Source organism: Protopterus annectens, chromosome 17.part0 (genome assembly GCF_019279795.1).
Source record: "Protopterus annectens isolate FY-2018-M chromosome 17.part0, PAN1.0, whole genome shotgun sequence".
NCBI classification, from domain to species: Eukaryota; Metazoa; Chordata; order Ceratodontiformes; family Protopteridae; genus Protopterus; species Protopterus annectens.
In genome coordinates, this window is record NC_056751.1 from 532,269,362 (window position 1) to 532,296,044 (window position 26,683).

General features: G+C 39.9%; 1 protein-coding gene across 3 annotated transcripts in view; it reads left to right on the forward strand.

Annotated features, from left to right (window-relative positions):
• The window catches only part of LOC122791582 (sodium-dependent neutral amino acid transporter B(0)AT2-like), a 734,235-nt gene that overhangs the window by 571,559 nt on the left and 135,993 nt on the right, over positions 1 to 26,683 (forward strand). For all 3 annotated transcript variants that reach the window (XM_044059347.1, XM_044059350.1, XM_044059349.1), the window contains exon 9: positions 20,900 to 21,141. In XM_044059347.1, the coding sequence (XP_043915282.1) occupies positions 20,900 to 21,141 (242 nt within the window). The remainder of the gene's footprint in view (positions 1 to 20,899; positions 21,142 to 26,683) is intronic.

Consider the following 26,683-nt stretch of genomic DNA (forward strand, 5'->3'; position numbering starts at 1 on the left):
GACCTGGCTAAGGTATTTGACACAGTTCCCCACTTGGGTATTGTAGAAAAACTCACAAAATGGGGCATAAATCCCTATGTCACCAGAGGGATAGCCATTTGGCTCACAGACAGGGCACATGTTAGAGTGGAAAAATCCAGATCCAACAAGAGGCCGGTTATTAGTGGTATACAACAGGGCTCAGTGCTGAGATGTCTCCTGTTCAGAATATACTGCTGTGAAGTCTAGGCTAATGTAGATAGCCTTTGGCTGACCAGGTTTGCTGATGATTGCAAATCGGGGGCAATCATTGAATCCTCCAGTGACATAGATGTCCGTTAGAAAGGTCTGACCCAGACAAATAATTTGTGCCAGATCCATGGCCTAAAACTAAGTGCAAAAAATGTGTAATTATACCATTTGGGAAGGCAAATACCCCTGCAAATTACAACATTAACAGCACACCCCTAAGAATGGACCCAATGGTGAGAGATCTAAGTACACAGATAGACAGTAACCTGAACTTTGACCGCCATGTATCCACAGTAGTGAGTAAGTCCTTCTATGTGGCACAGCTTATAAGTAAGGGCATGGCATCCAGAACCAAAGAGGTTATAGTCCCACTGTAGCCTGCCCTCATCAGACCAAGAATGGAGTACATTGCACCTTTCAGGGTATACCTGACCAGGCACTTGCAACAACTGGAGTGACCTTAGAGGTTCTTACAAAAAAATACAGTGTGTAAACAACACGATGTTCATCGTGTTTCACTGTTGCAGTCATTACAGTTGGGTTATCCTGCTGGCAGGCTACCCATAGTCGGCCCGAGTTCCATAGTCTAGGTCCGTCGTCAGTTGCTGTCGCCTCCTCCCTGACTTCAGTGCGCCAGGGGTATAAAAGATGCAGCCGATGCCATTTTCTTCAGTCTTTCTTGCCACGTGGTGCCCGAAGCAAAAGCAGTTCGCAAGTGCCGGTCGGCCGACTCCTGATATTTTCAAATTCGAATTTCAGATCCGAAGTCTACATTAAAGCTAAGTACCCCATTGGGGAAACTTTTTTCTTGCTCCAGACCAATGTCAGAAAAAGTTAATAATTGTATTTCTTTTGGAAGCAAATACCTCATAAGGATTTTCATTCTTACTGTATTCCTTGCCTAGGCCCTGACCACGACGTTGCTAATTGTCGGTTTTGTGCTAGATTTAACCAACGCACTATTAAGCGTCAGTACGATTTTGCATTTCATTACTTTGGCAGAAGATTCAATTATATAATGCCATCGGAACAGCCGACTACCGGAGTTTATAAAAAGCGCAAGGAAAACGAAAAGGACAGGCATCCGAGGTCCAAAACCGACGACGAGGCTTCCGCTAGGCCTGTCGCCGGTCCGCCAGTTCTCAGTGAGGCACTTTCGCAGCCCCTGACGCCCGCTACCTCAGAGCCACAAGCCGCTTCCGACTCCCACATGGAGCCAACTAGGCCGCTGGATACTCAAAGTATTGGTCACTCGGAAACTATTCCCTCAGATGGGTCCGGAGCCGCTCAGCAGGCATCGGCTTCTGAGGGTGTTTTCAGGCCTTCACAGTTATATGTAAAGCCATCTACAGCTTCAAGGGCAAAGACTAAATCAGCCGTAAAGACAAAGAAACAAGTACAGCATTCTCCTGGACAGGCCTCCATGCCTAAAAAACAGATGCTTAAAATGGCCGAAGACCTAATTACTTTGATCAGGGGTTCCCATCCTGATAAGAGGCCTAGGCAAGAGATAGAATATGAATCTTCAGATCAGGTTTCCATTTCGTCTGATTCCTCTTCTGAACAGGAATATTCCCTTCCTCCCTATGAGGATTCTGATGCTAAAGAATCTATCCCTTCAGTCTCTCCTCCTGAGGATTATTTTTTTGGGGAGACCCTGCATACTATGAGGGAGCATTTCCATTGGGAGAGCCAAGATTACTCAGAATCCAAGAAAAGGCTCAGAGACTTCCTTTTATTACCTCAGCACAGGCCCCTTGCTATTCCTCCTGTTTTAGACATTGTAGATGATGTATTTTCAGAGTCCGGTCTATCTCCTGACTCCTTACCACCAGCTCCTGTTAAGCCAGACAGATACTACAGGGTTCCGGATTCACATAAATTTCTTTACAGAAACCCTACTGCTGACCAGGAAACTATTTCTCAGGGTCCCAAAGGGGTCAAGGCTTCCACTGCAAAAAACCTATCCCCTCTGATAGGGATTCAAGGGTCCTGGACAGATGAGGGAAAAAGATTTATACTTCTGCTACCTTGGCTCTAAGAGCTTTAAATTGTCAGTTTCATATGCTTAAATATCAGCAATATCTTATGTCACTGCTTAAACAGAAAATGTTGACAAATTCAGAATGTGCAGAAAACAAAGAAATACAGGATTTATTGCATGCAGCTGAACAAGTGGGAAAGCATACTTTGCAATGTGGTTTTGATTCTCTAGAGGCCTCCTGCAGGGCCGCAGTTACAGGTTCTGTCATTAGGAGGCATGCTTGGTTAAAAGAACAGAATCTGCCTGATCATGTTAAAGCAAAACTTTTAGATGCTCCATTACAACATGATACCTTGTTTGGTGTTAAAGCAGAAGAAGTGTTGAAGAAAATGGAGGACAAAGCTAAATCTATGCAAACAGTGAAGGATTTCTTACAGGTACAGCCTCCCAGATTTAGCAGGAACTGGCCTACAAAGAATTGGTCCTTTCCAGTGTCAGACAGGCCACAAAGAGGCAGATAAAGATGCCCCAGAGGCAGATCACAGCCCCAAGGCTCATACAGGCCTAAACAATGGGGTGCTTCTACCTCCAAAAGCGGATAGGAAAAATCACAGCCATAAAGGAAACAGTCTCAATGACTTTCCCCTGCCAGCACCAAGCACTTATCTTCTGGCAGCTCCTTTGGGGGGGGAAAGCTAGCACTTTTTTCACAAAATTGGCACATGATCACCCAGGACAAATGGGTCTTAAATATCGTATCTCAAGGCTACAGGTTCCACTTTCACACCCTGCCAAGGCCAAACGGTATGCCAGACCTGCCACGCAATCATTGGGCAGAGGCACAAAAACAAGTCTCATCCCTCATGGACATGAGAGCCATTCAGCAAGTACCATAGCAAGAGCAGGGACTAGGATTTTAGTCAAGGCTATTCTTGGTACCCAGAAAGGACAAAGCCTGGAGACCAATACTGGACCTGTCTATCCTAAACACATTCCTGGATATTCCAAAATTCAAAATGTTAACTCTGCAGCAGCTTCTGCCCATGTTGGGCAAGAAGGCTTGGCTTGTGACTTTAGACCTAAAAGAGGCATACATGCATGTCCCAATCAGACAATCATGCAGAAGATACCTCAGATTTATAGTTGGCTCAAAGCACTACCAAATCTCTGCACTGCCCTTTGGCTTATCTACTGCGCCCAGGGTCTTCACAAAATGCCTGGCACCAGTGATTGCATTTTGCAGACAAAGAGGAATACAAATGTATCCTTACTTGGACGACTGCCTTATTCAAGCAGAGAACAAGGACACTCTACTACAGCATCTGGCATTTGTAAAATGGTTACTAACAGGTCTAGGGTACGCAGTAAACGAAAAGAAATCAAAACTCGTACCCTCTCAAGAGAGAATATTCCTGGGTGCAAGCTTAAATACAACTTCCCAGATGGCTTGTCTCACGCCAGACAAACACAGATAACTGACTACTTATTTCAAAATGTTGGCAACAAAGACCCATATATCTGCAAGAAAAATTCTGCAGGCTTTGGGCTTCATGGCATCCTGCATTCTGCTAATTCCATATACAAGACTGCATATGAGGAAACTTCAATGGTATCTAAAATGTGTTTGGACTCAACATTGCCACAGCCGGGAAACAATAATTACCCTCATTCCCTGCCTGCAACAGGAGTTTTGATGGCGGGCAAAAGCCTGTCATTCAACACGGGACAGCCATTCACCTTACCCACAGCCAGGCAGACATTGACAACAGATGCATCAGATTATGCCTGGGGGGCCCATATGGCAGGAAGATGTATTCAGGGCACATGGTCCACAAGTCAAATGCATCTACATATCAATCAAAAAGAGATGTTAGCTGTTCAGAATGCCCTGACAACCTTCAAGGATCTACTTCATCCAGGACAACTACTGATAAAGTTGGACAATACTACAGTCATGTGGTGCATAAACAAGCAGGGAGGCACTCATTCCTACTCCCTCTGCAGACTAGCCATGAACTTGTGGGACACAGCATTGACTTACCAAGTACATCTGCAAACAGAATTCCTGCCAGGAAGGATAAATACTCTGGCAGGCAAACTAAGCAGAAACCTAATGGATCCCCACGAGTGGAAATTGGATCCACAAGTCTTCAGCATGATAACAAAAAACTGGGGATGCCCGGACATAGACCTATTTGCCCCCCCTCACAACTGCCATCTACAGAGATTCTGCACAAAGACTTATCACAAGCAAGCATGGAAAGTGGATGCACCATCTTTCAGCTGGAAAAACCTAACAGTATATGCCTTTCCTCCACTGCCTCTCTTCCCCAAGGTACTCCTAAAGGTCAGACAAGAGAAGCCAAAAATGATACTGATTGCCTCAGACTGGCCCCGCCAGCACTGGTACCCAATCCTAAAGAGCTTGTCTCAATGTGCAGCTTGGACATTACCTCAAATTCCTCACTTATTGACCCAACAAGACGGTCAGATACTGCACAGCCAACTCAGGACCATAAACCTGGCAGCATGGCGGATAATGTAGCCATTCAAGACACACCTCTCTCTAAAGCAGTGATGGATGTTATTTTGGAGGCCAGGAGGCCTTGCACCAGAAAATCTTATGCAGAAAAATGGAAGAGATTCTGTGCTTGGAACCAGGCACAAGGTATTGACACGATTGTTCCAAATATTCCTCAGATTTTGCAATACTTAACTGAGATGCTGGATAAAGGCCTTTCCTTCTCATCAATTAAAATTCATGCCTCTGCCATTTCAGCTCATTACAATACAGAACCACTTATTTTTTCTCATCCATTACTAAGGCAGTACCTCAGAGGGGCCAAAAACATAAGACCTCCAAGGAGAGCACCAATACCTGCATGGGACCTCAACTATGTCTTGGAAAAACTCACACTACCTCCTTTTGAGCCAGCCTCTGCAGCTGATATAAAATTTTTATCCTGGAAAACAGCTCTGCTCCTAGCAATAACCTCCGCTAGACGAGTCTCAGAGTTACAGGCACTCATGGCTGTGGAACCTTTTATCATTTTCCATCCTGACAGGGTTTCTCTGAGGACATACCCTACATTTATGCCTAAGGTAGTGTCCAGTGTGGCCCTTAACCAAACTATTCATTTGCCTACCTTTTACCCAAACCCACAGAATAAAGGTGAGAGACTTTTGCATTCTTTGGACATTCACAGGCAGCTACGCTTCTACTTGGACAGAACCAAAGCTTTCAGAAAGACTGAACAACTTTTAGTGGCATGTGCTGCAGGATCACAAGGAAATCCTATCTCACAACAGACTATTTCAAAGTGGATAGGCCACTGCATTCATTTCTGCTATTCTCAGCATGGCAAATCAGTGCCTATGGGCATTAGGCCACATTCAACCAGAGCAGCAGCCACTTCAGCAGCCTTTCTCAGAGGAGTACCAACCAAAGACATCTTAGAGGCTGCAACTTGGAGTTCAGTGCATACTTTTACAAAGCACTATCACTTACCTCTCTACTCTAAATCAAGGGCAGGCTTTGCCACTGCAGTTCTGCAGGGTTTGATAGCCGCTCCTAATCCTATTTAGCACCAGCCTCCCAACCTTAGCTTTGGGATTCAACCCAACTGTAATGACTGCAACAGTGAAACACGATGAACATAGTACAGTTGTGTACCTACCATAAATGTAGATGTTCGAGTGCATTCACTGTTGCAGTCCAGGTTACCCTCCCACCATCCCCCTTTTCCTTGCTGGAACGTATCTGTACTTCTCTATTCTATACAACCTATGTGATGTATTTGCTTGTAGATGAAGGAAAAGTTGTTTTTTCTGTATGCATGCTTATTGGCATAATTGATCCTACCATTTTAGGGGCACCTGACATCTGGGGCAAGAAAAACTGAAGAAAATAGCGTTGGCTGCATCTTTTATACCCCTGGCGCACTGACGTCAGGGAGGAGGCGACAGCAACCGACGCCGGACCTAGACTTTGGAACTCGGGCCAACTGCGGGTAGCCTGCCAGCAGGATAACCCAACTGTAATGACTGCAACAGTGAATACACTCGAACATCTACATTTATGGTAGGTACACAACTGTACTTTCTATGTGGATCACCTAAAAGCCCAGTATCTTTACTCTGTTTCCTACTGACTATTAAGGGGTGATGTATGCCTAACCTACAAGGCACACTCAAATCTAGTCCTGATGGAACTGTTACACATTCACAAAACAAACAGAACAAGGATTACCCAATCCAAGGATCTAAGCCTTGCCTATGATGTGAGCAAGACATGCTAGACAGACAGATATGTGTCTCAGAGATTACTCCTCTGGAACAGGCTACGTATTCATGAGAAGCAGAGCCCTTCCCTGACCCCCTTCAAATGCAGTTTGGATCAATGGATGGGGAATCATAAATTTACTCCTGGAGTGGTGCCTATGTCCCGTATGGACAGGAATAGTTTGTAATATATCCAAAGGTATAGGCACAAACTTAAGCCATCCTCTAGTCCTTGAGTATCAAAAATCTGGGTAACAATGGCTAGGCTTGTAAAAGCTCTTGAGCCATTAGCCTAGTACTCTGCAATGAACCCATGAACTTATTTATATTTGCAACACTTTACAAACCTTCAATTACATGGGCAAATCCACATTTCTGTCATGGTATTACAAACCCAAAAGAAATGGAGAAATTAAAGTGGCATGGTACTAGACTGTAGGCCTCCAAATAAAAAAAAAATCCTTTCATTGGTTACACAGGACAGCAAAAGTAGAATTCAGTTTTTTTTTAGACAAACATAGAGTTATATACACAAATTGAGGAACAGAGGCTGGAATTTAAAGGGATGAATACACATTTTGAGGTGTGAATATCTCTAACTCTTCCCTGTCAGGTGTAAGCTCTGTAGTCAAGGGAGCTCACCGTATTTTTTGCAGGGGGGGGTGCAAACCCAGAGCCGCCCCCCCACATGCAGCCATTCCAGTGTTCCATTACGTATTTATTTCTCTCCAGTTGCTGTATACACTGTTCAAAACTCTGTGTGCATACTGTTTTATGCTTTACTTCTACAATGATTGCAGGTATTTGGATTTAATTTACAACTTTTATTTCAAATTTTATAGCACAAACACTGACAGATATTTGCTAAACAAAGCAATAGTTGTACAATGAAAACAAACTTCACATTAAAACTTCTTTACCTTTGAAACTCACATTCACTGAAACAGCATTGAAACCCACATTCAGAGAAAATGCATCTGGCCAGTGGCAGGTTAAGTTTACCTTCAGGCTGTTTTCAAATCATAGGCCCCTTGCATACATTTTAGGACCATGCAAAACGTTCTTTGATTCATCTTCCTGATTGTATTAATTATAATATATAATTGAATTATATCCCTTGTATAATACAGAAACATTTGTTAGAGTGTGTTTTAAATTTAGTTTTGAACATTTTTCCAGAAAGCAATGAAACAAAACATATGAACCAATAATGACAAACTGCCCAGTTCAGAACATTTTAACTATAAAAGTCCACTCAAACTTCTGTCATTACAATCCACCAATATCATTCGGTATATGCAACCTCTGCAGAAGTAAAAGTCATCTGAATAATTCCACGTTAATAAGATAAGAAACTAATGAAGAGGTTGTTGCTAGAAAATAACTTTATATTTCAGTGTTTGATGTACAAATTCAGTGCCTGATGCCCTTAAAGAGTAAATTGCCTATGTTACATTAAAAAAACGGTAAGCTGGTATATTGCAATAGGGAATGGGTGGCAACTGAAAAACAGGTTCTTAGTTACTAGGCATCTTATCCAAAGGAGGGCATACTCAGGACTGCAGCACCCCACTCCCTTAAAATACAAATCTACATGCTGTGAGAGTAGAACCCACAGCCCAGTACATCAAGATGTAAGTATGCTACCTACTGTGCTACTAACACTGCTTTAAAATTCTGTGCCACAATAGTGATACCATTTGCTAAACAAAACAGTTGCACATTTTAAGCAGATTTAGCATGAGCAGCAGTAAACTTCTCTTCCCCTGAAGCTCACAATTCCTTGAAAATGCACTTGAAAATACATTCCACTTGCTAACTCCAGCTAGGGCATTTCACTCTCTCTCTCACACACACACACACACACACACACACACACACACACACACACACACACACACACACACACACACCTCAACCTCTTAATGCAAGAAATTTGGACAAAGCCTAAAATAAATAGGGACAGATTACAAATATTGCTCTCATGAACTTGCTAGAATAACAGGATTTGTGTTGGCATGCATTTCTCTAAAGGATATGACATCTAAAACTCAAATGTCTGTTATTATTTAGCAACTTCAATCCTTTTTAGGAGGAATATGGGGCAAAAATCTGGATATTCTGCAAAAACCTGGACAGCAGAGGGGTATGCTACCTCCCTCTTATATATATATACATACATACATATATATATATATATATATATATATATATATACACACACACACACACACACACACACACACACACACACACACACACACACACACACACACACACAGTCTGTGCGACTGGACACAAAGAGCATTCTTAAAGAAGAATGCCTTTAAAAAAAAAGAAAAAGAAAATTAATTTTGTGGCCAGCCCATTCCAGGGTGCACCCCCTTGTACCTGTCTGCAGGCTCCCTTGTCTGTAGTAGACTTTCAACAAATTCATTTTTATAGCTCTCAGTGTATTTTTGAGAGATTTTAAGCTTCCAGTGTTTAAGTGGAAAGACTAGGTAAATAACAGACAGAGTTGGTTTTGGTCACTTAAAATTTTGCCAATGGAAACCAATAAACAAATAGTTCAGATGCCACTGTACAAAGAAGAAATTATCTTCATTTAATTTTCTTAATAGAAAATAAGTGTGAAAGTCCAGCTGCAGATACCTATTAGTACATCTTAAATAATACTGTAGTAAAATAAAATACTAAGTGGTAGAGAGTGGAAGATTAAAAACTCGGGACCTGTGGAAACAGAAGTGACAGAGACTTTCCAAAATAGTTTATTTTATTTTTATTTTATGTTACATTTGTTGACCGCTGGCTAGTCCAACTGGATACATGTCCATTTTCAGTAGAGGCCCGTGGAGATGAGCTCCATTAAGCTAATAGATTGCAAAAGAAATAACAATGATAATAATGACTTACATAAAGGTGCACTACAACAATAGACTAACAAAAAACAATTTACATGAGTGTCCGATACAAGATGAGCTGGCATTATTACAAGAGAGAAAGAGATAAAAAGTAATTAAAGAGGTAAAAAAAAAACCAATTCACACAGTAGCGAGCTTAATATTCATCATAGAGAAGGCTAGCAAGTAATATACTCTGAGAGATAACAAAGAGCACTCTAGTTAGCATGATTTTAGGTAGCTTTCAAATTCTACAAACCAAGTGAAAAAAATAGCAAATATGTACATGGTATACACATGTAGAACAGTTATTTTGTGGGTTTATACTCGGGGATAGTTTCCCAGGAAGACTAGGCTAAAAACAGCATTCAGTAAGCTTACTGGTCCCACTATCCAAGGTCAGGAGAGAGGTATGCAAAGAGGGCAGAAAAAGATGAGATAAGGACATGGAAAGAAGGAGGGTATTAGTCCGGGTTGGTACACGGACATAGCCATTGTGTTTTAAGGAATGTTTTTAGTTGCTTCTTGAAAAGTGGTGTTGAAGAAAGAGATGATAGTTCACTGGGAAGCCTGTCACCTGATTTATTGTTGGATTTATGGATGGCTACTAATAATTTATTAGCTGAGCGTAGGGTTAAGATTTTTGTAAGGGGTGGTAAGGCTACAGAGTATTGGAGTATTACTGGGATGATGTAAAATCTTTTAGCTGATAGTAAGTTGCTGAAATAGAAGCTGATTATGCAGTTCCAGCCATCCTAGTGGTTTAAGATTTTGACAATGGTGGGTTCTAAATGGGGAGCCAGTGGCAAATCTGGCAATGCTATAATAGGAGGTTGCCAGTTTATTGAGGTTACTTTTGGATAGGTTAGTATAAATGGGGGAGGCATAGAGGAGGGTGGAGATAAGATGTTTGTGGGCGATGGTAGTTCTAGCTAAAGGAGTAAGTAAAGGTTTAATCCTGTAAAGGGAACCTAGTTTTCTATTAACTGATTTAATGGTTAAGTTAATGTGAGAATCAAAGTTAAGGTTGTGGTTGATTGTTACACCTAAAAGTTTAGTGGTTGAGAGAAATGTGAAATTTCTAATTTAAATGCTTTTTATATTCCGCTCTATTGTGGGTCTGTCCTCCCATGTGAAAAGCTAGTGGGAAGAGAGTTGCGTGACTGTTGCCCAAGAAACAAGGATAGATTATAGATAATTTAATTTAACTTGTATACAAGTCAGGCACTGAACAGTTTAATGAATAATTTCAATATTGGATGTTAAGGGAAAGGGGATATTACTTTTGATCTGAATTAGCATTATTAATTGACGTAGGAGTGGGTACAGGAGATTTAATTAGGTATAGTTTTGTCATCTAAGACAGGTGGCTGAAAATTATATATTTAAGGAAGGGGGAGTAGGAGCGAGGGAGCACAGTCCTCCCTCCCTGGGGGGGTTGTACCACATTGAATGGAACAGTTTTGTTGAGTTTTTATACAGAACAAACTTGATGTCAGTTAAAAGAACATGAACAGTTTGAGTATTTGAATGTCAATACAGATATGTTACAGTTAAGTTTAAACAATGATAATACCATTGATCTACGTACCGTTGTGCTTTCACATCTACAAAAGCAGCTATTTCCACATAAGCTTTCTTAAAATTTACAAGAGAAAAATGTGTGCCCTATACTCCTGTATTTTGTGGACAGAGATGGCTGACTGAAAAGTTTCACAGTATTTAGATTATTTTCTGCAGCAATTAGTACGTATTTTTGTTTTATATATAGGCGATAACTGCAGATTTCTTGAAGCTTCTTAAAAATTGCACATTCTAGTAAATGATGTTTTGGTGGTGTCAGATAAGACGTTATATGAAGGTGTTTCATACACTAATAGTTAAGAAACTCTGAGTCAGGTATTAGTATATATAAAACTGATTTTCCTAATTTTAAAGTAGAATTGCTTGTTTCGCTGATGTCATTTATACTACATATAAATGTATTTGTTTAATAATGATTTATCTGGTTAAAGGCACAGCAGTATATTACACTAACCTCCTTCTATGTATGCCAGTTTATGTTGTGTCTGAAGCCCTTGTAAGTTGTAATGCAATCCATTAATAAATAGCTTAACCACTGTACTATCATTATCTTGATAATTTATATTTGTATGGCACAATGATAAGGGTTATTTTAGAGCAGTTTCTACATTCATTGAATAAGCACAAATATTTCTTTTGAACATGCATGTAATACGGATTAATTTTCATTTCTGGATAACATGGTGACATTATAATAGAGCCGTATCGTTGTCAAGTCTGTATGTTAAACCTGTAGACGATATCTGCATATTGCATGTCATTGTTTGTTTAACAAATTTATAGAACGTGGTTATGATACAGACCAAATTAGACGGGATATTGAGACTTTACTATTTGTATGATGGATTGAATTGTCTTATAAGGATGATACTGTCACAAAACATGTTGTTTGAATAAGAGTATGAGGCATGTAATTAAAAGAACTAGAGGTATTTTATAGAGCAGTCCATTAATAGCAAAGTTCTATGCTGAGCATCTAGAGTTTATATTTACTGGAACAAGCTAATTTCTAAAGAATTTATCAATAGCTTGTGGTGCTTTAAGAATATGAGGTAGTCAGTTGAAGTGATGCTATTTACATTATTGGTATGTTTTTAATAGTTAAACTCAGTTAAGTGAGACATGTTTGGTTCTAGTAGTTTGGCTAATTATCATGAAACTATTGTAAGAACTAATAAAATATCACAAACCCCGGTTAGGAAGTGGATGTCTTAAGGCAGCTAAAGGAATACAACTTATTTATTTATTTATTTTTGTATTTGAATAGTATACCCCTACTAAGCATATGTATACTTACCTTGCTAGTTTTCTACCTACAGTCACAGTACTGGCGCCCTTTGTATCCTATCTGGACTATATGATATCAGTGAAATGTATAACATGTATTTTCATTTTGTATTTCTATCTGAGAATAAATAAATATTTGTATATGTACATTTTATATTGTTATTTATAAATGTGGAGCTTTACTCCCCAGGCCTCAGCTGAAAAAGGACATTTTCTCCAGTCGGACTTTCCTGGTAAACAAATGTAAAATAAATAATAAATAAAATAAAATATGGAAGAGGAGGATAATCGAAAAAGATATGGAAAATGTAGTTTACTGTATAGCTTTGTCAGAGCATTAAGCAGAAAAGCAAAAAATTGAGAATGTGAACCTGTATGAAAGATTCTGGAATAGCATTAGATATGGTTATGCATGAGCTGTGGCAGCTTTTCAGTGTGTTAATGAGATATGCTGAACAATTATAGGGCTCCAAAAATTATAGCTGTAATTCTTTGTGAGAGGAATATGTTACTGTTTTACCCTTAAAACAGATGTGTTCTGAAATTCAAATAAACCTATTGAGACTGATGGACAAGATAGTGGTCTTCATTTTTGCAGTATCCTAAACAGAAGGGATCTCCTGCCCAGTGCAGCCCAATGCTCAGCCACTATACGAATGCTAATGATCTTGTATGCCCCTTATGTCACATTTATGCTTCCTGCACAGAATGTAGGGCATAAAAGAGATGTATGGACACAGCTACCCAGAACTGAATTGGCCCATAACAGAACAGTATCCATAGGACAAAGATATCCATGCACATTTATTTATTTATTTATTTAACATTTGTTAAAAGGGAAAGTCCAACTTGGAACAAAGGCAATTTTTAGTGGAGTCCCAGGAAGAAATGCTCTGGATGCATGTATTTATATCATGTGAGGAAACCAGAGCACCTGGAGGAAACCCACACAAACACAGGGAGGACATGCAGACTTCACACAGAAGGCTCCCCAGCCAAGAATCGAATCAGAGGACCTCTTGCTGTGAAGCAACAACACTACCACTGCACCACTGCATCCACATCCAGAAAGAAAAATGCAGAAGAAAAGGGGAACCCCTCAGCCAGAAGGGAATATAAAATAAAAACCAGGATAAACAAGAGGGGGTTGGAGGAAGGGAGCAAATACTTTAACATTGAAGAGAAGGACATGTACTGTTATGGTAAAATTTTATACAACTGTACTATGCCCTTCTGTATCACTGTTGCAGTATCCTAAACAGAAGGGAGAGTAAAAAAAAAAAAGGCTCAAGAAACAGAATAGGAGGTGAAAGGCTGAGAAAAGCACTCAATAAACCCACATAAAATGGTTTCAGCAAAACCTGTTATAGCCCTAGAAAAGCTGTCCAAGTTATAATGCTTAGTAAAGGTATTCATTGAAGATCAAGTAGCAGCTTCAAGGATGGAATTCCATCCCCTTGAAGAAGGCACTGGAAGAGTTAACGGCCCTAGTGGAATGAGCTGTAATAGAAGTAGACCAAGATTGCCATGAAAAGTATTGCAAAAAGAAATGGCCTTAGATATCTTCCATGTCAGATGGCATGGCAGTCTGAAACAGAAGAGAGGAAGCTGCCTTTTCATAGGGGAGGCAAAAAGATGTACCTGAGGATTACCCCACCAATGGATAATGTCTAGAAGCACATCTCTGTGAATCATCCTTTCTTGAGCCTGTGTTTTGGGCCTGCTCAGAGAGTCTGCCAACAGATTGTGCTCTGATGGAATGTGTACTACCTGAAGAGTTAACTGATAACTGAGAGATACCTCCCAAGCATGAAGAGCCATCCTTCAGTGGAGGTACAATTTTGTGCCTCCCTGCTTGTTGACATACCATATCACTGTATTGTTGTCTGTGTACACCTTCAAGGGCCCTGGAGAGAGCATGGGTGAAAAGCTTGAAGGGCAGAATCAGAGCTGTCATCTCTGTGATGCTGATATGATCCGACTTCTGATGGGAGGTGAGAGACTCTGAACTTTCAGGTGACCAACAGAAGCCTCACCCTCCACACCCCTGACCCCATGTATGAGGAATAGGTGAACAGTTTTTGACAAGAGACTGGAGGCTGAAATGGCCACCCTGGGTTGAGAACAAATGGTTGAATCCACCACTTGAATTCCTTCTTTAAACAGGGAAGGAGAGGTACCACTGAAATCCAGAGGGTGACAGTCCTGCAGCCAAACTGTCTTGACGTACCATTGAAGCATATGCAGTTTGGCAAGAAGAAGCATTGGAATAGAAGAGGCCCTGAATCCCAGGGTCTAAAGAAACTCCACAACTGGATGGCAGTCAGAGGAATAGGAGACTGAAAGAAGGCTGTCAGTGACCAAACTTTTGGAGATGGAAGAAAAGCCATCATTGGCACTGTCTGAAACCTGCATCCCAGATACACATGATCCTGAGTGGGAGTAAGGATGGACTTTTGGAAGTTGACAGTGAAGCCCAGACTTTGAAGAAGAGAGATGGTGAACTCCAGATCCTGTAACAGGTGACAGAGAAGAAGCACCTGAAACAACAGGTCATCTAGATATGGAAAAATCGGAATGGCTTGGAGCCTGCAGAAAGCAATCACAGAAGCTAGGCATTGGGTGAATACCACTGAGGCAGTAGAGAGGCCAAAGGGCAAAACAGATAACTGAAAATGAAAGGAAGATTTAGATAAATGTAAAAAACTTCCTGAAAAGAGGATGAATAGGGATATGAAGGTAAGCATCTTTTAGATGCAAAGACATCAGGCAAAGCCATGGGGAAATAAAATAGGAAACCGGGTTTGAAGAGTAAGCATTGAAAAAGAAGGGACTTTGAGAAAGGTGTTTGGCTGGGTGAGATCCAGAATAAGTCTCAAAGTGCAGTCCTTTTGTGGAACCGGGACTGTCCTGGAATAAAAATCCTTTCCCCTTGGGAAGGGAGGACAGGTAGAATTGTTCCTTGGTTCATCAGGAATCCTAGAACCTCCAGGAAATGAGGAAGTTGCTCTAGAGGAAGTTGAGGAATCCCCGAAAAATGAGGGATAGACCTCCATACCATGAGGTAATCCTGATGGATGATAGAAAAAAAACAAGAGCCTGAAGTGATGATACACCAATTTGGAAGACAAAGGGAAAGCAGAAGGGACAACGGAAGCTGGTCTAAAAGAAGGGGGGAGGTGAACTGTCAAAAAGAAGCAGGTTTATCAGATAAAGGAGGCTTCTGGGTTACAAAAATCAGAGACGCCTTAGCAGAGGGGGCGCACTCACCATCCTTCCTGCCCTTGGAAGCCTGGCGGGGTTGCCTGTGAACCAAAGCAGATTTTGAAGGCTAATTCCTCTGGAACTTAGGGATAGGAGAGACAGAAATATGTTTAAGGTCCTGCAAGGCTATGCCTTTCTCTTGAAGAGACTTAAACATGTCAGCAGCAGCAATCCCAAAAACATTTTATTATCCAAAGGAGCATCCATCAACTTGGCCTTAATGTCCTCAGGCAGAGACTGGAGAATAAGTCAAGAATAATACCTCATGACAGACCCAAAAGCCTCAGCCCTGGACGAAGTATGAACAGCATCATAGCTACATTTAATAGAGTGGAGAGACACATGAGAAGCAGAACCTAAAATAGATAAGGCAGAGGGTTTGCCTTTAGAGTCAGGGAGGTCAGAAATAATCTGACAAGCCTGAGCAGTCAAAGCCAGAGCATACTTGGTCATGTGGGTCTGGTAATTAACAGCCCTAAAGGCCAAAGTAGAAGCAGTGTAAACTTTCTCCATTGTCCTACTATCCTCATTAGAAGGCAAAAGTTTGGAAGAGGGCAAAAGCTTAGAAGGTTTGTCAGAAGAGACTGACACCACAGCAGGATCAGCAGAAGGACGTTTAAGTAAAAATTGACAATCCTCTGGAACCTTATAGAACCTGTCAGGTTTCTTAGGAGCAGGAGACAGAGAATCAGGAGACTTGGAAGCAGCAATGAAAGTTTCTAACAAGGCAGCCAACACAGGAGGACTTGCCCATGGTTTAGGAGTATCTACCTGAAGCAGCTCATAATATCTCTTCTGAATACTAGACACTTGAGAAGAATCCCACTTAAAGTATTCGATCATCCTGGCAACTGAGTCCCTAAAGAACAATTTCTCAAAAAGAGAGTCTGGGCCAACAAACTCCTCTTCATCAAAACCATAAGCTAAAGGTGAAGGCATCTGTGAAGAGTAGAACAAAGACCCCTCATCAGACACTGAATACTCATCCAAGGAATCTGGTCCTGTAAGCCATTTAGCAGGGGTATATGTCAAAGGAGGTTCTAACACTTGGAGAGATTCGATAAGAGAACCCAGAACCTTCTCCCTGATCTATATCTTTCTCTTTCCCCCTCCTTTCTGGGAACTTCCTTGTTACTGCCTCTCCTAACTCATACATTCCCCCCTTGTACTTACTAAGCTAATTATAAAAAATGTATTATTTTGCTTCCTATTTGCTAGCTTCCTAAGATATAATAGCTTCTCAGTTTTTTCTATTGAAATGTTTCCTTTTCTAGTCTGTATCATCTGTAGTGTTTCTCACCAGTATGTACTACCTGAAATGTTATGCTCTAAGCTGTATAATTTGTAGATATTGTAATCCTATCTAAAACCTATTGTAACCTTGTTTCTGGAGCTTTTCTTCCCAGGACTCCATTGAAAACGGGTTCATCTTGGCCCAGTGGACTATCCTGGTAAACCAACTGCAAATAAATAAATAAATCTGCGGAATCCCACTAGGCCCCTTCGAGATAATCAACCGCAGTTCCCCCTCGACGTCTGGAGCAGACACCTGAAAAGCCTCAGAGGACGTGCAAAAAGATGGCTTCATGCTAGCTACCAATGGGTTTGTGACAGAAGTATCTGATGTAGATGCCGAACGACCTACAGAGATTTTACTTGCTTCTAGAGGAATGTTTGGTGGAGGCTGGACAGCTGAAGTATTTGGCTGAGACTTCTTGGCCTTCTTCTTACCTAGTGGGAATATCTTGGGGTTAAAGGATTCTGCCATGGTACCCTGGGCTAACTGTTTAAGCCATTGGTTTTCAAGATAAATGGCCAGGAATGACAAACAGCTTCTGAGTGTCTTAGGCACAAATGCTTTAATGATACTACAAGAGGCGTGGTCGTAGGAAGTACCAAAATAAAAAAATATACTGTTTGTGACAATCCTTATGGGGAATCTGCATCCCACACTGACATTTTCCATTTTTGGATGACATGAACTCAATGTAACAAAAAAAAGGCAACCCCAAACCTCAGCGGGGCACTTCCCTGTGGGCTAAGTATTCAGTAGAGCAACAGACCAACTAGCAATAATGGTGTTCGAACTGTCTGGAGTGGATTTTTTAAGAAACCTTTGGGAATTCAGAAGACTTATTGATTGATTTTTGATTGATTGCCATTAATTGCAGCTGGAAGAACTACTGGGAAACCTGGACTAACTTTTAGTTTTTCGATGGTATGAAAAGGAACAAGTTTATGGCAGATTTGGCAACTAGAGAAAAAATTTGCAACTGAGGATTGTGCAGTTTGTGGCTCATGTTTTTTTTTTAAACTGCCTTGCTGCAAAGATCACAGTTTGTGGTGGTGATTAAAGAGAATTGCAGACATAAAATCAAGTATAAGCCTTTCATTTCATAGAGTGATTAAGATTTTTTTATTGGCAAGCAGATGTTTACTAACTCACATTCAGCAATGGCCGAAGACAAAGTTTACCATATTCCTTGGACTGTCAGACTAGGAATCTGACAAGAAGAGACGCACAAGGCCTGTTATGTGTGAAATGTAGAACAGAAAAGAGGTCAAGTATTTCAGTTTTTCTGTTTAAAAGTTAGTTCCCCCAAATGTAGGTTCAGTGGTTATTTATGAATATTCTTACACTGATATCATGGTTGGGGGATAGCTTGCTATACAAGTGGTGGGAATTTTTTTATTAGGCCTCTGTATATTTATGTAGGTATTATCTGATGAATTAAAAAAAATTTGAGAGCACCTTTAACTGAGCTGAGTATAAATCAAGGAATTACTGCTACAAGCGTTAATATTATTGATGATTTTTCAGAATTCCTGTATAAAATTAGTGTTTTTTGATAGTTGGATAAAAATAAGCTACATATTTTAAGATCAACATTTCATGTATGATGTTTGATGAGTGAAGTGTGTGTCTATGTTAGTGATATTAATAGTTTGATATAGTTTCCTCTCAAAGTGAGATTATTTGCATTTCTGTTTATAATAAACATTTAACCACATGTATGTGGCCATTTCAAATCACTGACTTTTCTGTACTCTTCCTGCTTCTATAACCTACCTGTTTCAGCTGAGTCCAAGAGAAGAATTTTGAGAGGCATTGTAATAAGTGATGCAATAGTACTCATAAGTGTGATATGTTGATCTTTGAGAAGAGATGAGATTATATGAGAATGCTTATTTTGACTGTGAGAAATGATTAAGGTGATACAATGATTTGTATGACGTTTACTAAAAGCTGGTAATTTTATTTTGGTTTTTGTCGGTGACTAGAATGTTGAGGTGGTATTAGGACTGACTGTATTAAGGTTTGTTTTATAGCAGCCAAGAGAAGCTAGAAGATGATTTTCTTTATCCAGATGAAGTCTGCTTACCTTAACCGACTTGAGGCTCTGTAATATTGTTTACTAATACGACTCATTTATGTCTCTGAAAACACTTATGAACTGCATCTGGCTGACTAGCAGCTTTATTGTAAAATGAAGGGTTTGAAAGGTGTTAAGTAGTGTTATGGAAAGGGAGCATCGGTGTGATGAGCTTCATTGTGTTTCTACCTCTAGTCAAGGTTGGGGTGTATAAAATGTGAAGGATGAAACTTTGACGAGATCAAACATGATGCTCAGTTAAAATGCTTTAAGGGATTCCCAGGAATAGTATGCCTATTACAGATTTCTCTCTTTGACCAGTAAAGCCACGAGCATTTTAGGTTTATGGCATATTGTATGAATTTATAAGGTTCTTTTACTTTTGTTGAGAGGGCTATTTCTGTATAAGGGCAACCTGGAATATGATATGTATTACAGGATTGGGTTTGATTATAACAGACAGGTATTGGTTGTGTGTTTATTGGTGTTAGTAAATTTGTGATTGAAGTGAATGGGTCATGTTACACACTGGTGATTCATTGGCTATGTTTATATGATAATGGAAGCGTAGGCATATTAGGAAAAGTAGGCATATTAGGGTGATTTGATAAACAAGTTAGGTCTGTGTTGCTATGTTGAAAATAACCACAATATAAGAATCATTTACACGTGATAATGTTATAAGTTGCACTGAAAGATAGAATCCAGTTCTTATCAGGGTGTTTTAGCAAAATTCTTGAGTATCATTAACTAGCTGCCGCCAAGAATATGCAGTCCATGAGGCCATTAAGGAGCTTAGCACAAATTCCCAGTTACCCCAAAGCTCTGGTTAGAAGGTGTAAAGAGTCAAACCCTGTACCCTTGACATGGGAATCTGTTTATTAACAAGTCAAGAGCTTTAGTCCTCTGCATTAACTGCCAGACCACATTTATTGATCATTTCAAATCCTTGGCTTTTTTGTACCAGTTTATAATGTTGAATGTTTACAGAGGCAGTCCAATGTTTTATCTACACTTTTATATTTTTTGTTTTAATTGTTAAATGGTTTGTGTTAAGATGAATGTATGTGATTTTAGTTTTTCATTAGGAATGAAGAATAAAAGTGATCCCTTTTATAGGGAAATGTGAAAAATGACTTAGCTGCACATAATAGAGACATAGTAGCTCAAAATATACGTTTGCTTTGGTGCTACACGTTGTCCAAGGAGATATGCCTGCTTAACGTTCCAAATATTATAAACTACAGAACCAGATTTGGAATGGGGGTACAGAATAATGTGGTTATGTACCTTGAACAGACAGACTTGAAGTCTAGAACATAAAAGGACAGAAAACTCAATGCAATTTATGTTCAGTTGATTTGTTCTAAAATGAATTTCTCATCTAATCATATTTTTTTGGGGGGGTCACTCTCCTTTTTCTCCCTTTGTGCTTTTTCACTGAAAAAGTAAAATGAAGATTAAAGGAGAGTGCAAAAATAAATAATTGTAGAAAGGAAGTCACACTTTGAGATTAAGAACCCTAAATATTATTTTCAATATGATGAAGAAGAAAGTGTAAATTTATCTGTTACCAGGTCCAAACCATATCAGAGAAAAAGAAACCAGTCTTCAGAAGCTGAAGGTATAAAAAAACAGGTAACAGTTCATTTGATTAATAAAACTCTGAAACAAATTGTTGTCAGCTGTCAAAAATACAATATTTGAAAAATGCAAAGCGCTACAAGAGAAATTGGAGGGAGAAAGAGAAAAAATGAGACGTAAACTTTTAAGAGGCACACAACACTAAGAACATTCTACTTGCTGAATAGCATAAACTTGCAATAAGTGCAACATTGTTATGAAACTACTGCTTCATTGTAGCAGTCCAGAATAATGGGATGGAATCTCAAGGCCTTTGTAGTAAGCAATTAGCATTGATTGTTAAAGACAAGCAGTGTTCCTTTTCGATTATGTTTAAGTGACATACATTTTGATATTATTTATTTTTTCAGCTTGAAATTTGGGGAGATATCCAGGTCTGGAGGCAGGCAGCGACTCAGGTTTTCTTTGCACTTGGCTTGGGCTTTGGCAGCGTCATTGCATACTCCAGCTACAACAATCGAAACAACAACTGCCATTTTGATGCCTACCTTGTTTCCTCTATCAACTTCTTCACATCAGTGCTTGCCACTTTGGTGGTATTCCTAGTACTGGGTTTCAGGGCCAATGTCATCGCAAAGCACTGCATTGAAACGTAAGTGAATTTCATATTTCACTTGCTAAACTGTCTGGTATATTTTATAGTAATTTCTAGCTGTGTTCTGTGACTTAGTTAAACATGTTTTTTTGCAGTTCTAACTACTGAACATGGCTTTTCATGGGAGAGTTGAGAGATAGCAGTAGATATACTGAATGTTAGTGATGGAAGTTAGTGCTTTAAGTTAGTGCTTTGGGGGATACTGTCTGGGAAACAGAATATCTATTTCATAATAGCATAAGGTTCGGAGAGAATTTGTGTGGTTGTATGTACTGCTATGAGTAGTTTATTGGACAATAATAAGACATTTTCATTTCACTGCCAAGAACATGGGAATAAGTACAGGGTTGGTGAGATGGCTTTAACAGTGAGAAAAAAAAACACAAATTAGAAGGCTAAGTCGAGAAGTAGTTGTTTTTGGAAAAGTGCATTTGTGGAGATACACAGGTGTACACACTGGGTTGAGTTTTTATCATTATATAAAGCAGGCATTTCAGATAAGAATAATTTGATTCTTCCAGTATTATTCAGAGATGGGGCCTGTGGTTTGTGGGATAGGATGTGGATTGTCCTGAAAAACACATGAAGAAATGAGACTTTCTATGCCTAGAGAGGACATCTTGTGTAAAATCATATTGGGTAGTGCAGTTCTGTGCTAGAAATCCTTCTGAGAATTATGTGAAGGGAGATGTTAAAACAGTTTAATGAGGAAAAAGTACTAAAGTGAATTTATAAAGTCAGTATATGAAATTGTTAATGAAAGTCAGTAAAAATGTCAGTATGTATTGTCAGAGGAATTTACTTCAAGAACATTTAGGTAATGACTTCATTACTCAGGAGTTTGGTTAGATCACATTTGAGATACTGCATACAGTTTACAGACCTTCTTAAGGTGAAGGAGATAAATGTGAGTGGTTCAAAGAAAGGCTACTAAATGGGTGAGAAGAATGTATTGTTGTTATGATTTATTTGCATAGCAGTTTGATTGTGTCTCAAGGTGTTACATTGGACACTTGCGAGGACAGCTAGAACCACCCTTGTTTTTGCAATTCATTTCCAGTTTGCAGTCATTTCCTTAACTAAATCTAGTTAAACTTATATGAGCTTGACTCAGCAAACCTTTTGAAAATGATCTGTTTACAGTAAGATACATATATGAGATGCAACAAAAATACAGTATTAGGAAATCATGAAAAATTAAAGAATTGTTTCTGTCCTTACGTTATGTGTACTGTTGTCAAGGACATTGCAGATTTTAGTGTGTGTGTGTGTGTGTGTTTGTATTTGTGAGTGTGCTTGTGTGTGTGTGTGTGTGTGTGTGTGTGTGTGTGTGTGTGTGTGCGTGTGTCTATCTGTCTGCATCAGACACTGTATTAGTAAATGCAGTGCTACTCAGTGAATGACATAGGATGCCAGTTAACGTAGCTATATTTCTTGGAAGAAGTGTTTGAGCTGTGACAGTGTAGTAAGAGGATGCTGCTGTCTAATGCCACTTGTAGTGTGACTGACAGAGTGGGGTGGAATCTTGAAAGAAGCAACCAGAGAATCAGTATATCCGTGTCCTAGTGCTGGGGTTCCCAAAGTGTGCACCGCGGCGCCCTGGGGAGCCGCAGCTTCCTCACAGGGGCGCCACAAACTAATAAGCTTAGTTACTAAGCTTATTAGTTCGCAGTTTATTTTGTGGCTGCGCTAAAGGTTATATAGCATTGCAGTACATTATAGTGAAAAAACAAGAATGAATCATACATGTAACAACAGCCCATGCTTATGTCTTCATTCAGTCAAGGTGCTTTTCTGAAATTACTTCAGCTCAGCAAAATCTGCCATTGTAGACACTCAGCAATTATTTCACCAGCTGATTGGGAGTACCTGGGTGGGTTGCTTTCTCTACTGTTTCGCCCTCTCACCAAAGCCCCGCCCCTCAACTGGCTGTAATTATCATTCGGCGGTGGCATTTCGTTTTACGGACGAGTGGACATAGCCGAGGACTATGGAAAACAGTGAGGAGAGGAACCAGGATGCAGTGGAACAGATGAGCTTGTACAGTGGTACCACGGAAAGTCTGGCTGGCAGCAGGGAACTCAGCTCAGATTTTGAGTTCAATGGATACGCTAGCGATCTGAAAACCAACTTTTAAGGCTTCATTGGCAGTGCTCAGCAAGCATCTGTGGGCGTAATGTGTTGGTGTCTAGTGGGGTCACAGTTACAGTGACACTTGAATAATGTAGGCTGCCTTTGGACTTGTGGAGTGCTCATTTGAGTCTGAGCAGCAGATGGACTTTGAGATATCCAGCAGTGGGTTATTTGTTGACCTACTTTGGTCAGTGTTTCTACCGCTTCAGACACGTACACAATACAGCAGCAAATATTTTTGCCACAGTAATTTTTGCGAGTATTATCAGTCCCATGACTCACCTAACACAGGTACTTGCCCCTTCCTCACCTCCCGCACTGTCACCACAGTTTCTACTCAATTGCGTTTGCCTGTACACTAACCCCTGTTTTGTTGTTAAGGGGCCTTTTCTGTGTGCTTTCCTGTTTCCTTTTAACTTCCTAGATTCAGGAAGGTAGTCTGTTGGCATTATTTCTGTATCAGCTTTCCACCTCCACTTGAAACTTGCTTTATTGCACCCCGTGCAAGCATAAACATATTTTGCAGAGGTTTACACCTGATTAGTTTTGGCATAGTAGTCTGGTGTTGTGCTAAAAGCTGTATGTGCTACTTTTTTAGTATTGTACGTTAGCTCCTCTTTGCCCGAGTTTTATGGAAAATTGGACCGCCCTAGCTGAAACTCTTAATAAGAGAAGTTAACGAGTAAACAAGAGTTGTAAGAGTTTACGTTATGGGTGTTTAGTGTTGATAGTAAATTGAAAGCATCTGCTTTTCATTGATTGAGGAAGTGGGATGCCCTGAGAGACGTCTTTGTTATAAACATAAGCTATTACTTTTGAGTGTAAACCCTTTGGCTCTTAGACGAGTACATTAGCTGAGTATGTTGCATCTCCCTGAGCGTGTGTCCTTGTGTGTCATAGTCCTGTGCAAGATGCTACTAGTGCAGTACCCCAAGGACTCTAAACTAGACATGCATATTAGTCCAGACGGGCATGGAGAGAAGCAGCAGAATGGCAGTTGGAAATTCATTCTTTTTTGTCATTGGATTGTTATTCTGATTTGTTGTTGCCATATGTAGACAGTATTTTTTTCGGCTGACGTCATTGTGGATGATTCTGCTACTACCCTGAATTGCATAGAGACAGGCTAAGAGTAGCTGTAGCACCATCCCCACATCACAGTAACATGAAGAGAGACGCACTTTGAGTGGTAGATACGTTTTTCCTGTTGTCAGCAGACATTACATCACCCTAAAATGCCCGCCAATTAGTGAATCAATTCTTTCAACAGTACTGATTGTTTCATGTCAACCCCTTGCCTTCTGCGTACATGTTTTAATTATTTGTATTGTGGAGCTTGAGGCTGTGGTGGCAAACAGTTTAAAGCTCAGTGCTTCAGACAAGGCTGGGATGGACACAGGAGCATAATTTAAACATGTATATCAGGGAATAAAGGCGAATACATCATGCACTGCAATTAAACAAATTCCATACTTATTTTTCTTTTCCCTTTAATGTCACCAGATGTTATTTAGTGCTCAAGAACACTTCAGTACCTTTTAATGTCATTTACATTTCGCCGTGCCCCATATCATGAATAGTCCTACCATTTTTTGCCTGTTCAGTTCTCACAGTTTCAAAAAGGAATCTCCCTCAGCCTGTGTAATTTAAGGTATACATCATCTTCTATAGTTCTTAGATTTAGTCATCACAGTGGTTCCCAAACTTTTTCGAAATTCTGGACAGTTGAATTGAAATGTATGTTTTTGTGATCTTAAATACCTGTGTTATTAATTTGTTCAATTACAGTTACATTTTTGTGATCTTAAATACGTGTGTTATTTATTTTTACCTAACTAACCCTTTTAATTAAAAAAAAAAAATTATTTTGCAAAGTATACTTGTTAGAATTTGACGGCGGGAGGACACCTGGGGAAAACCTGGATTCAACGAGGGAGCCGAGAATCGATAAAGTTGGGAACCCCTGTCCTAGTGTATTGCTTCTCTGAAGTAAAAGATGCCTTAGAGAACTGAGCTAATCAACATTTATTAATGTATAGAGCAAGACTTAAACTGTGTTGGTAATAGGCAGCCATTCTGCTTCCTTGGTAGTGAGGCATTGTTGTCTGTCAGCCCTTGTAACAAATCTGCATATTTTGTTCTGTGGGGTTTATAATCTTTGCTGATTACAGGTAGCGCGAGTGAATGGAATGGCATACACAAGTATAGGGAGCAATACTGCCTTTCATAGCATAGCATTCGGCCTGCTTAGTCAGGAGGTTGCTGAAGCCATGTGTACTCAGTTTCCTAACTTGTTAATATGATCAGCTGATGGGGGCTGGGTCATGCCAGATACTTGGGTACTTATAAGCCAAGGTATAATCAAAAGTTCTGCCATCAGAGCTGGTAATACTCCAACGTAACTTTCATGCTCAGCTGATTATGAGGCCTGCATTGTGAGGTCAATACGTGGTTGAAGGAGAGGTCAGTAAAATATAGGGAATTTCGTCATACTGAGATAATAGCTTAGGGAAGTACTTAACTTTGGCCCAAATTTTATATGTTTCCTTTTATTGTAGAGCCACTGAGGCATATCACTAATTTAAACTGTGAATGCACAGCCCCCCCCCCCCCCATTTCCAGAGACATAACTTCAACTACTCTCATTGATACACCATCCTGGTATCACCCCTACTAAGTAATGACACTTGTAATCCCCATATCCCCCCAGCACCTTTTCCTATGTGTGTACTTCAACATATCATGTAAACTTTGAGTATTTCTTATCAAAACAAATGTCTTCCTGCTTCCTGTTTGTATCTTTTTATGTAACTTTCAACCTGAGCCTGCAGTCAGTCCATATGGATCAATGCTCCTCCCTGGTAAGCAAACATAAATAAATAAACAAACAAAACAAAGTATTCACTACAGTCAGCAACTGTCTTAGAAGCGTGGAGAACAGCATATGTTACCTCCCTACCTAAACAATGTGTAAAACCTTAGGTTGAGTCCCTCTGGTGTGTGGCATTGCTCTCCTGTCTTGCACAGTTCTTGGGGAGGGCAGCAGCAGTTTTTAGTTTAGAAAAAAAAAACACTGGAAAGCACTGCAGACACACAAACAAAATTTCATTTTTGTCTCTGCACCTTTCCAGTGTTTTTATTTTTTTTTATTTATTTTTTTTTTTGGTGCTATTTTTACCACAATTAGTTTTTTTCTATTATCTTTTAGTTTTTAGTTTAGCTTTATTCGTTTGTAAACAGGGACAGTCAAGGAGCAGTGCCTGCTTAAATGATTTGCTCAGATGCACACAACAGGTGAATGAAGACTTAGGGGATCAAACCCAGGACTACAGGATGCAGCTTGTCAGTATCTATAACCTTAGTGCTTTGGGCTAAAGTGTGAGTGCAGTACTGTTGTGATCAGACT